The sequence below is a fragment of the Nannospalax galili genome, unplaced genomic scaffold, assembly GCF_000622305.1.
Source record: "Nannospalax galili isolate Female #2095 unplaced genomic scaffold, S.galili_v1.0 scaffold579, whole genome shotgun sequence".
Classification (NCBI taxonomy): domain Eukaryota; kingdom Metazoa; phylum Chordata; class Mammalia; order Rodentia; family Spalacidae; genus Nannospalax; species Nannospalax galili.
Genome location: NW_008344599.1, coordinates 781,943 through 797,178, shown reverse-complemented (window position 1 = coordinate 797,178; position 15,236 = coordinate 781,943). Strand labels below are relative to the sequence as shown.

At 41.4% G+C, this 15,236-nt stretch overlaps 1 protein-coding gene across 1 annotated transcript in view; it reads left to right on the top strand.

Annotated features, from left to right (window-relative positions):
- The first annotated feature begins 14,008 nt into the window (after positions 1-14,008).
- Positions 14,009-15,236, top strand: part of LOC103740266 (sodium/potassium-transporting ATPase subunit alpha-4) — a 33,324-nt gene continuing 32,096 nt past the window's right edge. Inside the window, 3 exon segments of the mRNA XM_029567243.1 lie at positions 14,009-14,046; positions 14,048-14,108; positions 14,898-15,011. Of these exon segments, the coding sequence (XP_029423103.1) occupies positions 14,009-14,046; positions 14,048-14,108; positions 14,898-15,011 (213 nt within the window).

Sequence of the window (15,236 nt, the reverse complement as noted above, 5' to 3'; positions counted from 1 at the left end):
GATGAGATGCAGGGAGACACAAGAATCTCAGAATAACCATCAGAAGTCAGTTCCTGCCCAAGCAGGAGCTCTCTGTAGAGGTGATGTGGGCATCATCCTTGTGGTTGTTGTAGTAAATGATGCTCACTTTGTGCCATCAGAATGTCAGTTTTCAGGGCTGGAGAGATGGCTCAGCAGTTAAGAGCACTGGCTGCTCTTGCAGAGGACTGGGGTTTGATTCCCAGAACCTCACATGGCGGCTAACAATCATCCATAACTCCAGGTCCAGGGGAATCCAACACTTTTCTAACCTGTCTGGGCATTGCATGACACAACACAGGTGCACCAACACACATGCAGGCAATACTCATAATATAAAAGCAACAAAATTTTTTTTTGAAAAATAAGAATGTCAGTTTTCTTTATAAAAGTTAAAGAGGAAGCGAGATTAAAATTTACTTTGATCTCACCTCAGAGTCTTTGTTCTTGAAGGATCTTCTGCCAAGAATACTTTCATCTTCCATGCCTGGCTTCCTCCCTTCATTCAGATTACTACTTAGATATTACCTCCCCTGGGAAACACCCTCACAGTCAACTCAGATAACACTCAGGCATTTCTTTCTCTAGTCATTTTGTTTTATTCATAAATACTAACTCAAACTTAGGTATGAAAATGGATGGATGATGGATGGATAGATAAGCAGGCTGATTGAGGTAATCTGTCAAAATTTATGCACATAGGCTACAGGGCTGGAGGTGTGGCGTGCTTGCCTAGCATACGTGATACCCTGAGATTGTTTCATTTGTGTATCTGACTCTTCTAGAATCAGTTCCATGATACTTTTTCTTTTAATTTGTTTGTTCTTTTATGGGTTTTGTTTAGGGAGTGTTGCTTTTGTTTTGCTACAGGACCTTACTTCACAGCCCTGGAAGGCATTTAACTCTTGATCCTCCTGCCTCTCAGCCTCCAAAGTACAAGGACTGCAGGTGTCTTTTCTTTTGTTCACCACCTTTATCCTCAGCACCTAAGGCAATATCCGACACACAATAAGCAATTAATAAAGATTTGCTGGGTGACTAAGAGAATCCTCATAACTATATAGTACAATGATAACTATTATCTCCAATTTATAGATGAGAATATGGGGGCTCACAAAGGCTTTAAAGAATGTAGTTGGAATTTCAACTGTGGTAAGCAGCAGACCCAGGATTCAACCCAGACTAGTCTGAGTTCAGGGACAGTCCTCTGTGCCACCATGCCACAGTAGCCTTCACCAGCAGGTACAGAAAGCCTGTGGACAACAAAGGGCCAGATCAGCCCAGAGGTTTAGTAAAGTGTGGAGGCTGTGAAGGGAGCCAGAAAGTCTGTGCACAAGGAACACTGGAGCAGTGGAGGTTGGGTAGATCCATGTGATTAGAATCAGAGAAAGGGAGAATAGCTAGACTTAAAGATGCAGCAGGGGATTAAGGAAAAAGTAGAGGGCTAAAGAGATGGCCCAGTGGTTAAGAGTACTGGCCACTCTTCCAGAGGATCCTATTTGGTTCCCAGCACCTACATGACACCTAACAACTATCCCTAACTCCAGGTCCAGGGACCCTGGCGCCTAGCCTCCAAGGGCATTGCATGCATGTGGTGCATTTACATACATGCAGGCAAAACACTCATGCACATAAAATAAAAATAGATTTTTTTTTAAGAAATACAAGACTCAACTGCCTATCAGAGGACCTTTGCCCAGAAAGGAGAGACTCTATTGAATGTAATGCTAGAAATTAGGTCCAGGCTTCCATGCAGGAAGACAGACTTTCCATGGCATTTCTCTTTCATCTTCAGAACAGGAAATGTGATAATTCACCAGAAACAGATGACAAACTAAATATTCAAAATGCTAAGAATACATCAAAAAATGGCAGAAAGTTATTAGATCAGTATCAAAGGAAGATGTTGAACACAAAGTGAGTCTTTCAAAAACATCCCAGTCAGCTAGTGGCATATGTTGGTAACCCCAGCATTTGGGAGGCTAAGACAGGAGGATTATTAGTTCAAGGCCAGCCTGGGTCACAGAGTAAGACTGCATCTCAAAAATAAACAGGGGCTGGAGAGATGGCTCAGGGGTTAAGAGTGCTTATTGTTCTTTTAGAGGATCCAAGTTCAGTTCTTAGCATCCACATTGGGTAACTGTGGCTCCAATTCCAGGGAATCTGACACCCTCTTTTGGCTTCAGTGGGCACCCAAATGTGTGGCATTCACTCACACAGACCATACGCATCCATATAAATTTAAAATAAAATAATAATGAATCTTTTAAGAAACAAAAAGCCTTTGCTCCAACATATTCGATGGAGATTTTTTTCCCCCAAATTCCTCAAAGGATATTCTTATACTATTTAAACGCTAGTAGGATATAGAAAATAATATTGAATTGCACAGTCTACCTTATGAAAGAAGTATTTTTTAAATATTTTTTTTATTCTTTCTATTTTATGTGTATGCGTGTATTGCCTGCATGTGTGTAAATGCACCTGCGTCATGCAATGCCTGTGGAGATCAGAAGAAGCCACTGGATTCCCTGGAACTGGAGTTACGGACAGTTGTTAGCTGCCATGTGGGTGCTGGGATTTGAACCCAGGTCTTCTACAAGAACAGCTAGTGTTCTTAACCAATGAACCATCTCTCTAGCCCCATGAAAGAAGTATTTTAACAAAATGTTTTAATACCTATAATAACTCCAGGGAAATTCAAGGAAGTATATTTCAAAGAAAATGCTAGTAACAACTTATATGGACTAGACAAATGATTAAATAATCATTTCAAATGGCATTGAGAAGGCTATCAGTGAAACTCAGCATCTGCTTCTGATTCAAATGTTGAGGAAAAAATATACTGGAAAATGTAATCGTGTTCAAAGAAGAGGGGAAGGGATGAAGTCTAGCAAATTAATAATAATAGCAACTATAATAAAATCGAAAGTAACATCAAAATCTTGAATAAGGAATTAGCATTTTAAAAGTTGAAACGGGCACCAGGCAGACTGGCGTGGGCCTTTAATCCCAGTAACCAGGGACTAGAGTGAGACTCTGTCTCAAAAACACAAAAGCAAAATAAAACAAAAAGTTGAAACAGGGACTAAGAAAATGACCACTGGGTAAAGTACTGTGAGCTGAAAGCTGGGGAAGTGGAGACAGGAGGATCAGGTACTCACTGGCCAGCTGATTTTGCTGAAACAGGGAACTCTGGGTTCAGTGAGAGGTCCTGTCTCAATATGGTGAAGAGTAATGGGATGACAGCCCGCAACGCACCCACACACGCACGCAGGCACGCCCGCACAAGCATACACACAGACACGTGACCACACACATATAGTACACACAGTAAAAGGAAAAAATGTTGAAATAAGCCAGGAGTAGTGGCCATACCAGTAAATCCTAACATCTGGGAAGTTGAGGCAGGAGAACCACAAGTTTGAAGCCAGCCTGGGCTACATAAAGACTACTCTGTCTTAAACAAAACAAACCCCCCCCCCCAAAAAAAAAGCTGAAATAAAGAGCCAAACGAATAAAATTTTAAAGCATATTTTCTGCATAAAGGGCGCAACTGCTTAATAAAATCTAAGAAAAATAACCAAACCAAAGGAGAACAGCAACAATAAGAAGGCTGGGAAGTAATAAGTTTAAAGTTACAAGATACAAAATTCTGTCTTTAAGCCATCAGAAAAAAAAAACAAAGATAGAAAACAGAGCACAAAGGGCTTCTTTTGGCATCAGAATCAAAACAAGTACACTTGAGTCTTCATGTGTACAGCATGTAGTATTAAAATTTAAAGGCAGGATGATAGAAATAAAAAATGTGTATACATAGAGAGCTAATCTTGACTGCTGTTTGGAAAACAGAATGTAGTAAAGACAAAAATTAAGTTACTTTGAAAGAGTCAATCTAATATTAATCAAAATCTTCACTATATTTTTATAAAACAACATGTTTTTGACATTCACTATAATGGCAATCAGGCAAGAATTTGAATTTTTAAGATAATTATACAGTAAATGAATAGATAACTATGATGTGTAACCTATTCATCCAAACATATTTTAAAATACTTTGGATCAAAGTGACTTCATTATCAAAATCTCCTATTAGGATTAAAGCTGAAAACTCATCATTTCACATCATGCAGGCATGATTTTTGGAGCAGCTGCTCCGTGCCAGGCCCCATTCCGAGGGCTGGGTATAGAGACAGGAATAAGCCAGCATGTGATGGCTTGATCTTCTAAAGATCAAGGTCACAGGGACTAGGCAGATAGCAAGTCAAAAGATCATCTCAGAGGGTGAAAGTGCTGTGAAGTGATGGACAGAGGGCTGGCCAGAGGCACAACTTTGCACTTAACCATCAGAGAGGTCTGAAGACCTCCCATGTATACAACTGTTGTCACAGATTATTGCATGAATAAATTTTGTGATTTTTAACTTCAGATCTAAACTTGTTTTTAAGGCTTTTTTGATCAATATTAATCACAAAGACTGTGAGAAAATGAAGTATGTATGACAAGGAGTCTAACAATTCAATTTAAAAAGAAAACAATGGGAAATTGGAAAATGATAATATGCTTCATAAAATGCAACCCAGAAAGCCTAAAGGAATAAGAAAAAATATTCATAAAGACAATAAAGAAATGCAAATTAAAACACTGAGAAGTCAACGCTCACAATTATAATGGTAAAAATCTAAACGATCAAGGTCATCTTGTGTGAGGAGTGGACATTGTTACATCTTGTTGCTAAGCTCTAGGGTAAAGCCCTTTTAAGAACGACTGGAAGAATATTTTAAGATTTGAAGTGAGTGTGCCCTATGATTCAGCAATAGAAATCGATTCTACAGAAATAGAGGCTAACGCTACCTCTAACAAGTTTGCCACCATGGCAATGCTTCTAATGGCTAAGAAAAAAAATGGAAATATCCCCTCAAGCTGTCAGTAGTGGGAGTGAATGCCTGCCGCCACTGAAAGACAGGCTCATGTACCTGACAAGCTGATAAATGAAAGGAGAACTGAATGATGTGTAAAGATTAAAGATAAATCCCCTTTTAGGTCTCTATTTGTATAAACATATGAAAACAAACCCAGAAGAATGGAAGAGTGAGCAGCACGTTAACATCAGCCGCTTCCACCATGGAAAGCTTGTGGGCAGGGCAAGAAGGACTTGTAGTTTTTATTTTATATTTTCTTTTTAAGACAAGATCGCACTATGTAGCCCAAGCTGGTCTGAAACTCGATATTCTCCTAGCTTAATCTCCTGAGTGATGAGATTATTCTATTTTATACCTCTTTTGTTGGAGAGGGGTATGTTAATGTGTGCATGTGTGCGGAGGTCAGAGGTTGATGGAGGATGTCTCCAACTGCTTCCCACCATGCTTTCTGACACAAGGTCTTTCACTGACCTGGAGCTCACTGATCCAGCTAGACTGGCTGACCAGCAAACTGCAGGGATCCTCATCTGTCTTTTCAGCCTTGGTGTGCAGGCACAGGATACCAGGCCCGTGTTTCTACACAGGCACAAAGGGGTCTGAAACCAGGTCCCCAAGCTTGCATAGCAAGCACTCTACTGATTGAGCCATCTCCCTAGCCTCATTTATTTTATACTTTTTTTGGAGTCTCACTATGCAGCCCAAGCTGACCTTGAACTCACAGAGATCTGCCTGCCTCTGACTCTTGAGTGCCAGCATTAAAGGCGTGTGCAACCAGGCCTGGCTATTTTATATTTTTTTAATAAGTAAAGAAAACTCAATCTGTTAAGGAAATAACTAACCTTTATCCCAGCTGGGAAGGGACTATGTCCCTTAGGGAATGAGGAGGAGGCCAGAATCCCACTGTTTTCAGATATAGTCCATATATATATATAGATATATATATATGCATGCATAGCCACATTGCAGTTAAACAAATATCAAATATGAAAATGAGAAAAGATGGCTCAGCAGTTACGAACACTCTGTTCTTTCAGAAGACCCAAGTTTGAATCCCAGCACCCACATGTCACCTAATAACTGTCTGTAACTCCAGTTCCAGGGGATCCAACAACCCCTTCGGTCTTCCGTGGGCATTGCATGAATGAACAGGTGCACTTACCTACATGCAGGCAATACACGCATACACATAAAATAATAATAAATAAAATATTTTTAAATGAGAAAATGTGTGCTAGTTATGTAATTGAAAAATATATGGAAATATATAGCTACTTCAGATCTTTTTTGAATATGAGAAAAAGAGGTTAAAATAATTTGCACATAAAATACATAAAGTCAAAAAAGCACTACCTAAGATATCAAAGAAGGTTAAGAGAAGAGATAAATACACCATTTTAATTTTTTCACATTTATTTTGTGTATGTATTCATGTATACCATGTGCAGAGGACAGGTTGTCAGAAGACAACTTGCAGGAGTCAGTTCTCTCTTTCCACAGTGTGGATACTAAGGATCAAACTCAGGTTTTCAGGCTTGGCAACAAGCACCTTTACCTGCTGAGCCATCTTGCCAGACCAATACATCATTTAGCTACACATAAATTCATAAATAGTGGGGGATGAAGAAATGGCTCAGTGGTTAAGAGCACTGGCCGCTCTTTCAGGGGACCTGGGTTCAATTCCCAGCACCCACATGATGGCTAACAGTCACCTGTAACTCCAGTTTAAGGGATCAGAGACCCTCTTCTGACCTCTGCAGGCATTGCATGACAAGGGTGCAGTTACATACATGCAGACAATACATTCATACACATAAAATAAAAATAATAAAATATTTATTAACAATTCACTAATAGTGAATTCAAGCTACTTACTGAATTCATGCTACATATGTGAGCCATTGTGCTTTATGGAGTGCAGGGTTTCTTAAAATCTTTCCACTTGTGACTCCTTTTCTCCTGAGAAATATTTATAAACACCCAGATATATAAGGATATAGAATAGGTATACAAATCCAACATTTACTGATAATAAATTTACAGAGAAATTTATTTTAAAGTAATTGGTTAGCATACATATAATTTTATCATTCATTAAAGACTAAAGCAGTTCGGGGCATAGTGGCACAGGCCTTTAATCCCCAGCACTCGGGAGGCAGAAGCAGGCGGATCTCTGTGAGTTCAAGGCCAGCCTGGTCTGCATAGCGAGTTCAAGGCCAGCCTGGTCTACATAGCAAGTTCCAGGCCAGCTGGGGCTACAGGGAGACCCCGTCTCAAAAAAAAAAAAAAAAAAAAAAAAAAAAGACTAAAGCAAATTTGCATACTAATGAGATGAATATGCTTATTTTTACATAAAGAATTAAATCTTGGCTGAGTATTTAGTCCTGCAGGACATAGAACATTTCGGTGTTTTTCAGAGTTGATCAGTATTTTTATTTTATAACCATCAATGCTAAGAACACCACTTCTCATAAATGCAAAGTACAAAATGACAGAAGCATATTCCAGAACTGGCTATAAATTATGTCCTAATCCCAAGCCAAAATTCATCGAATGATTTTTTTAATCAAACTCAAGCCAGAAACTCAAACAGCAACTTTAAACATCATTGAACACAAAGTTATACTAATTTGACACTTAATATGCTGAGGAATGACAGTAGGAAAACGTTAAAGGTCTTTATTTTCTAAGAGACTTCTGAGTGCTCAGCCCATCTGTATCATGCCCCCCCGCCCCCCCCCGCCCCCCCCCCCAGGCTCTGGGGACGGGAAGATTGTAAGAGTCAGAGGAGGTGAATGACTACAACAAAACAGTGTTCTCTGGACACTAAAGGACAGGTACACATTTGAACTCACAGCGGTTAAGTCTAACCCATATTGGCAATTGAGAGCTGTTGGGAAGTGGAGTCGGTCCCCCTCTGTTAGGTGGATCCACACCAAAGAGTATTTAGTCAACACAAATTGGACTTGATGGGTTAAAAAAAGTCATGAAATGTCTTCAGAGTGTAGGAAGGCACAGGGGGGATCTGAGAAGAGATTGGGAGGGAGCTAAATATGATAAAAATACATTATATGAAGTTCTCAAAGAATTAATAAAACCTTATTTAAGCCAGGCATGGTGGTGCAAACCTCTAGTCCCAGCACTTGGAAGGCAAAGGCAGGCATATCTCTGTGAGATTGAGACCAGTATGGTCTAAACAAGCAAATTCCAGGCCAGCTGGGGCTAAAGATTCTGCCTCAAACAAACAAACAGGAATATTTAAAAAATAACTAAACCAAAGTATTCTAAAAATATCAGCAAACTACATGAGAATGAATTAATTCCCCCTAAGAAATCAATGTTTCTTTTATTTCTTATTTATTACTTTCTTTCCCACCGAGACAGGTTCTCACTATAAAGCCCTGGCTGACCTGGAATTTGCTATGTAGAGCAAGCTGGCCTTGAACTCAGAGATTCACCTGCCTCTGCCTCCTGAGTACTGGAATTAAACATAAGCATCATCACATCCAGTCTTAAATTACATTTTTAATAAGAAATACATTTTTTGAAATGGAGATCTTTTTTAAAGGTTAAAACTTCATTCAAATTTATGTCTTATAGGGTTTATACTGAGTACAATAATGTATAACTGTATTAATTCAACTGTAAACCTAAAAATTTCCAGCCAATTTGGAAAAAGATGCATCTTATCTCTGGAAATTGTTATTGAATACATCAATGCTGTTTGAAATGCTTCTCCTAATCATGTGGTTATGAAATAAATAATTTTAAAAATTTGTTTCATTGTTTGAGACAGGGTCATGGGTATGTAGGCCACACTGGCCATAAATCACTATGTAGGCTAAACAAACTTGCAATCCTCCTGCCTCTGCCTCTAGGATTACCAAGATTATAGGCATGTACCACAATACCCACCAAGAAATAGATTTTGTGTCTGTGAACTGTGTGTCTGTGTGTGTGAAGGAGCACGTTTGTGCATGTGGAGGCCAGAGGACAACTTTGGATGTCATAAATGAACTGAATAGATGAACTGTAAACCGAAAAAACGGTCTTTATTTTCCAGTATGTTTCTATAAGAAAAGCAAACTTTGTACGTTCTGTGAAAACAATAAGGACTGGCAGATGGGCCAGTGGGTAAACGTACTTGCTGCCAAGCCTGAGGATCTGAGTTGGATCCCTGGAACCCATGTGGTAGAAGGAGAGAACTAATTCCTACAAGTTGTCCTCTGACCTCCACACAGGCTCCATGGCGTGTGCTCTAACACCCAACCCCATAAAACACACATACATAAACATAAACATACACACACACACACACACACATACACACACTAAATAAATACATAGATGTTAATTAAAAACAACAGCAGCACTTGGATCTGAGCCAAGATGTCTCAGGCAGCACTTGGTTGCAGTGATGTGGCGTGATGCAACACGGGTGAATCTGCCAGAAACACGAGATTCGTTATGTTTGATTTCAAATTAATTTTTTGTTGTTACACATTCGGAAATCTTTTATTGTTGCAGATTTTTGCAGCTCCCACATTTAGTTGCAGAAGCCTATATGGGGTTGTCATGCACAGTTGAAGCTAGGGTATAGAGCACATCACTTTAATTCTTATTCTTGCTTTTGTACAGGGTAGAAGGGTTTCCTCTACACAGAAAAGGAAAGCACAAGGAAGACAAACTGCACAAAGTCGCACAACTGGTAAGAAAAGAACACAACATTCTAATCCAGTACACTTTCCAAAGTCCAGAGTTTATCTGGCAAGCTGATGCAAAATCAAAAGATTAAATTCAATATTTGTTAATGAGCCTCACTACGACTGGAATGGTGACCCATACCTGTAATCCCAGCACTTGGGAGGCAGAGACAAAGAGAATCACAAGTTCCAGGCCAGCCGGTACAGAGGAAGTTCCAGGCCAGCCAGGACTACATAGTAAAACCTGTCTCCAAAGACCAAAATAAAATTTAAAAACGGAAGAGGAAAGGAAGGGAAAAAGGGAAGGGAAGGGAAGGGGAGGGAAGGGGAGGGGAGGGGAGGGGAGGGAAAGGGAAGGGAAGAGAAAAGAAGGGAAGGAAAAAAGGAGGAAGTGAGCCTTACCAAACACACATACCTTCTTTATGTTTTTTTGTTTTGTTTTTTTTTTTGTCTTTTTGAGACATGCTCTCCCTATAGCCCCAGCTGTCCTAGAACTCACTATGTAGACCAGGCTGGCCTCGAACTCACAAAGATCCGCCTGTCTCTGCCTCCCAAGTGCTGGGATTAAAGGCGTGCGACACCACACCCGGCATCCTTCTTTATGTTTTAAGTTGCCTGTCTGAAGTATTTCTAAGCCTCAGAACTTAGAAGTTACAAGAATACATGACTTTGTTCTTGTTTTACCCTCTGACCTAAATTCTCTCTATGCAGAACCTGCTCAGTTAATCCTCAAACCAAAGACAAGCTTGTGGATTCTTGGTTAGAACTCCCAGGAGCCCATTATGATGCCAAGCCTAGAATGTTGCCAAGACACCCACAAGGCCTAGGGCTGGGGGCACCTGGCCTGCCCAGAAACTCACTCTGAGGGCTCCTGCTACACTTCCCACCTGCTGAGCCCCTGCATCTTCATCACTTAAGTACCTAGTCCTCCTCCACACCACTCTTCTCTTCTCCTTCACCCTATCACTCATCCTGGCACGCCTTCCTCCACTCTCGCCCTCCACCCGCTCCCTCTCCTTTGCTGTACTGACTCCTCTCCCTTTCCTCCCCTCAGCTTCCCCTTGCTCTCCCCACGCTGCCTTCACGTCCATCTCGCTCACCCCTCCTTCCTCTCATGCCCACACCCTTACTTTCTTTGCTTTCTTCCCACCAGTTGAGCTGAACCAGCTATATCTAGGAATCACTATGGAGCCTGGAGAGGCAAAAAGGACCATGGCCTCTCATGCACAGAATCGAAGCCCAGAGCCTAACATGAAGCCTCCCACCAATAGCAAAAAACTGTCAAAAAGGAAGAAAAAGAAGAAAGATTTAGAGGAGCTGAAGAAGGAAGTGGTCATGGTAAGGACACTGAAACAAAAGGCCCTGAAATACCCACTGCTTTACACATTCTACTTTAAGAACAAACCCTCCTCCCCCACAAATGGCCTGGGGTCATGACCACTTCTCCCTTGATGACTGTATTGTCCCCACAAGATGATCATAAACTAACCTTGGAAGAGCTGAGCACCAAGTATTCTGTGGACTTGACCAAGGTGAGTGGGAAGTCCCTGAGAGTGTCAAAGGTTCTCAGCGGAATTTAGTCACCAGGACAGTGGAGAGGTAGAAAGCAAGACGCCCAACTTCAAATCCAACTTTGTACCTCTTATCCTCAGCCCAATCAAGTTCCACAGAACTCTACTTGATGATCACAGTAACTACCCCAAAGGGAGTTTAAGACCAGGTAAGAGAGTAAAAGTGATTTAGGGATGTGCTTTTGTTTTGTCCCCAGGATCTGTTTATACTCAGGATTTATCAAGGACCCCAAAGAACTTTGTCTTAGGTAGAAATAGTTATTTGTACTTACCATACTAAAAATTAAAATTGGCAAATTTAAAGAATGTTTCCCAATTCATTTACAAATAATAATAGGGGCTGGGCAGGCTGGAGAGATGGCTCAGCAGTTAAGAGCACTGACTGCTCTTGCAGAGAATCCAGGTTCAATTCCCAGGACTCACATGGTGGCTAACAACCATCCATAACTCCAGTTCCAGGGGATCCAACACCCTCTTCTGAACTCCTCGAGCATTGCACGACACAGGTGCACTTACACATATGCAGGCAAAACATTCATACACAGGGCTGGAGAGATGGCTCAGCGGTTAAGAGCACTGACTGCTCTTGCAGAGGACCTGGGTTCGATTCCCAGCACCCACATGGCAGCTACGAAGGGTTCTTAAGCCCAGTTCCAGGGGAATCCGAAGCCCTCTTCTGAACTCTGCAGCATTGCACGACACAGGTGCACTCACATACATGCAGGCAATACACTCATACACATAAAATAAAAATTATAAATAAATATTTTTTAAAACACTCATACACATAAAAATAAAATAAAAGAATAGGGGCTGGGGATGTAGGTCAGGGGTAGAGCCAACTGCAAGGTCCTGAATTCAATCCCCAGCACCATGAAAGAAAGGGGGGGGGATGGAGGGAGGGAGGAAGGAGGGAGGGAGGAAGGAAGGAAAGAAGGAAGGAAGGAAGGAAGGGCTTATTATAAATTAGTATAGATAATATTTTAGTCTAAAATACTATATCTTTCACAACAAAATATTATTGTTTTCTTACATTTTGCAAATCTTTCTAATGTCTATCTTTCTAATAGATGACATCTGAATTCTTATATCTTTTTGGTATTAAAGCTATTTGAATATACTATGCTTTATGTTGCCTTTGGAAAATTGGAAGTGTTAGCTTTGTATCACTGTTACAAAATACCTGGGATAGGAGCTGGAGAGATGACTTAGCAGTTAAGAGCTCTTGCAGAGGGCCTGGGTTTGGTTCTCAGCACCCACATGATGACTAACAACTGTCCTAAGCCCAGTTCCAGAAGATCCGACCTCCTCTTCTGGCCTCTGTGGGTACTGCACGCACATGGTGCACTTACATTACATGCAAACAAAGCACTCGTACACATAAAATAAAAATAAATTAATCTAAAAATAAAAACAAAAACAAATATCTGAGATGAAGAAGGTAAAAGGAGGAAAGGTCTATTCTAACTCAGTTTTGAAGATTTCAATCCATGGCCACTTGCCTGCATTATTTCCGAGCCTGTGGTGAGGAAGAATGTGATAGGAGAAAGCTCATGATAGAACAAAGCTGCTTACCTCGAGGTAGATGGAGGAAGGGAGAAAAGGAGGGGGCAGGATCCCAGTGTACAAAGGCACCTCCCAACGGCCTGCTTCCTCCAATTAAACTGTCCTCTTATGCTTCTGCCAGGTCTCAACAACACTGTTAGTCGGGGACTAAGTCTTTAGTACGAGACATTTAAGATTCAAGCCAAGGGGCGGAGAGATGGCTCAGCAGTTAAAATCGGTTCCCAGCATCCACACAATGGCTAACAACTGCCCATAACTCCAGTTCTAGGGCATCTGACGCCTTCTTCTGACCTCCACGAGCACCACGCACACATGGCATACTTACATACATGCAGGCAAAACACTCATACACATAAAATAAACATAAATTTAGAACTTTTTTTAAAGATTCAAACCAAAAGAATGAGAATCTATACATTCATGTCTTTGGTTTTATTTTCCTGTTTCCAAATTGGAAAGCCAATGTATGGTCAGTGTTACCAACATCATGGATCATGCATACGTAGCCCATCATTACAATGACCTTTCACATTATAATTATCTCTGTATGTTTGTTTCCCCACTTGAACTCCACAAGAGTAAGGACCATTCTTTAAATTTTTTTTATTTTTTTATTTAGTTACTTATTTGTGTGTGTGTGTGTGTGTGTGTGTGTGTGTGTGTGTGTGCACTCATGTGGATGTGTGTGGTATGCACGTGCCATGGTGTAAGTGTGGCAGTCAGAAGACAACTTGTGGGATTCAGGTCTCTCTTCCCACCATGTGGGTACTGGGGATCAAACTCAGGTCATCAGGCCTAGCTGCAACCATCCTTACCCACTGAGCATCTCACCAGCCCAAATGAGTAGGGACGGTTCTTAATTCATGCTGGTATTCTCAGTACCTATCACATGAGCAGGACCCAAGACAGGTTCAAAAAAGGGTTGTAAGTCAATTCATAAACAAACAACAAAGCCCTACATAAGGGTGTTAAACGAAACCCCTTCTATAGCACAAATTCTAAAATCCTACCATATCAAGGGCTGCTTAGTTCTAGACATGTCTTGCGGCTCTAAACAGGAAGTCCTCCTTTGCTGTAACTGCCTTTATCACAGCTTTCTCTCCATCTCCCTTTCTTCTCCACACAGGGCCATAGCCTCAAAACAGCAGAGAAAATTCTGAATCAATATGGACCCAATGTACTGACCCCTCCCCCAACCACTCCAGAGTGAATCAAATTCTGTAAACAAATGTTTGGTGGCTTCTCCCTCCTGCTATGGACTGGTGCTTTTCTGTTTCCTGGCCTATAGCATCCATCTTTATTCAGAAGAAAACCCCAACAAGGATAATGTGAGCCTGCTCATCTAATACCAATCAGACTAGTTTTTGTTCAGCACCCCCACCAACCCTTCTGCTCAGCATGCTGTCTGGCACTCCCAAAGTCTTCTGGCCCAAATCCCCAATAGTTCAGCACTTTAAAAAATATGTGTTTTAGTTTATTTTTATGTATATGTGTTTTTCCTGACTGTTTGTACGTGCATTGTGTGTGTGCGTGCCTGAAAAGGCCAGAAGAGTGTCAGGTTCCCTGGAACTGGAGTTAGGATGGTTGTTAACCATCATGTGGATGCTGGGAACTGAACCTGGGTCCTCTGCAAGAGCAGCCAGTGCTCTTAACCACTGGAGCTACCTCCCCAGCCCCTAGTCCAGCACTTTCTAGGGAAGGCCATCTTGGTTCCTTCTAGCCTTTTCTCTAGAAAGCTCCTGAGCCAGCCCCCTAAGAGGCATAATTTCCATCAGTCTTCCCATCTGGTGAGTCACCACAGCATTTTGCCGTCCTTTTCTCTTCTTCAGAACTTTACCATCTTCATCTCCTCTCTCCTTCCCCCTCACTATCCACCTCTTACCCATCAGAGGGGAGGAAGATTCAGATTCTTTCAGCCTAGAATTTTTTTTTTTTTGACCACTCCATCACCAGGAAGCTGAGTATGCCAGCGCTGCCCCCAATTCTTCTTGGCCCCTCTGCCCTTCAACTCAGTCTTATAGTTTCTTCCATCCAGAGAAGTCGTTACCTTTGCAAGCTGTCTGAGGGTGACAAGGAGTAAAGGACCCAGTAATGAGTTTTTCTTTCCCTATCCACAGCTGTACCTGGGCATTGTACTATCTGGAGTGGTCATCATCACAGGCTGCTTCTCATATTATCAGGAGGCCAAGAGCTCCCAGATCATGGACTCTTTTAAAAGCATGGTTCCTTAGGTAGGACTCATGTGGGAGGATCTCGTGAGAGGAGATGATCAATTGTACTGTAACTCAGTGCCCCGGGGGAATCGTATCCTACAGTGGGAGAGCTGAGTGAGATTGATGAGGGGCCGGGACACTATCAGATCTGAAAAGTACCAGGAAAACTGTGACACCCAGAGGACACAACACAACCAAGTGGTCTAGGCTAAAAGTCACAACTGGCATCAAATGAAGAAACAC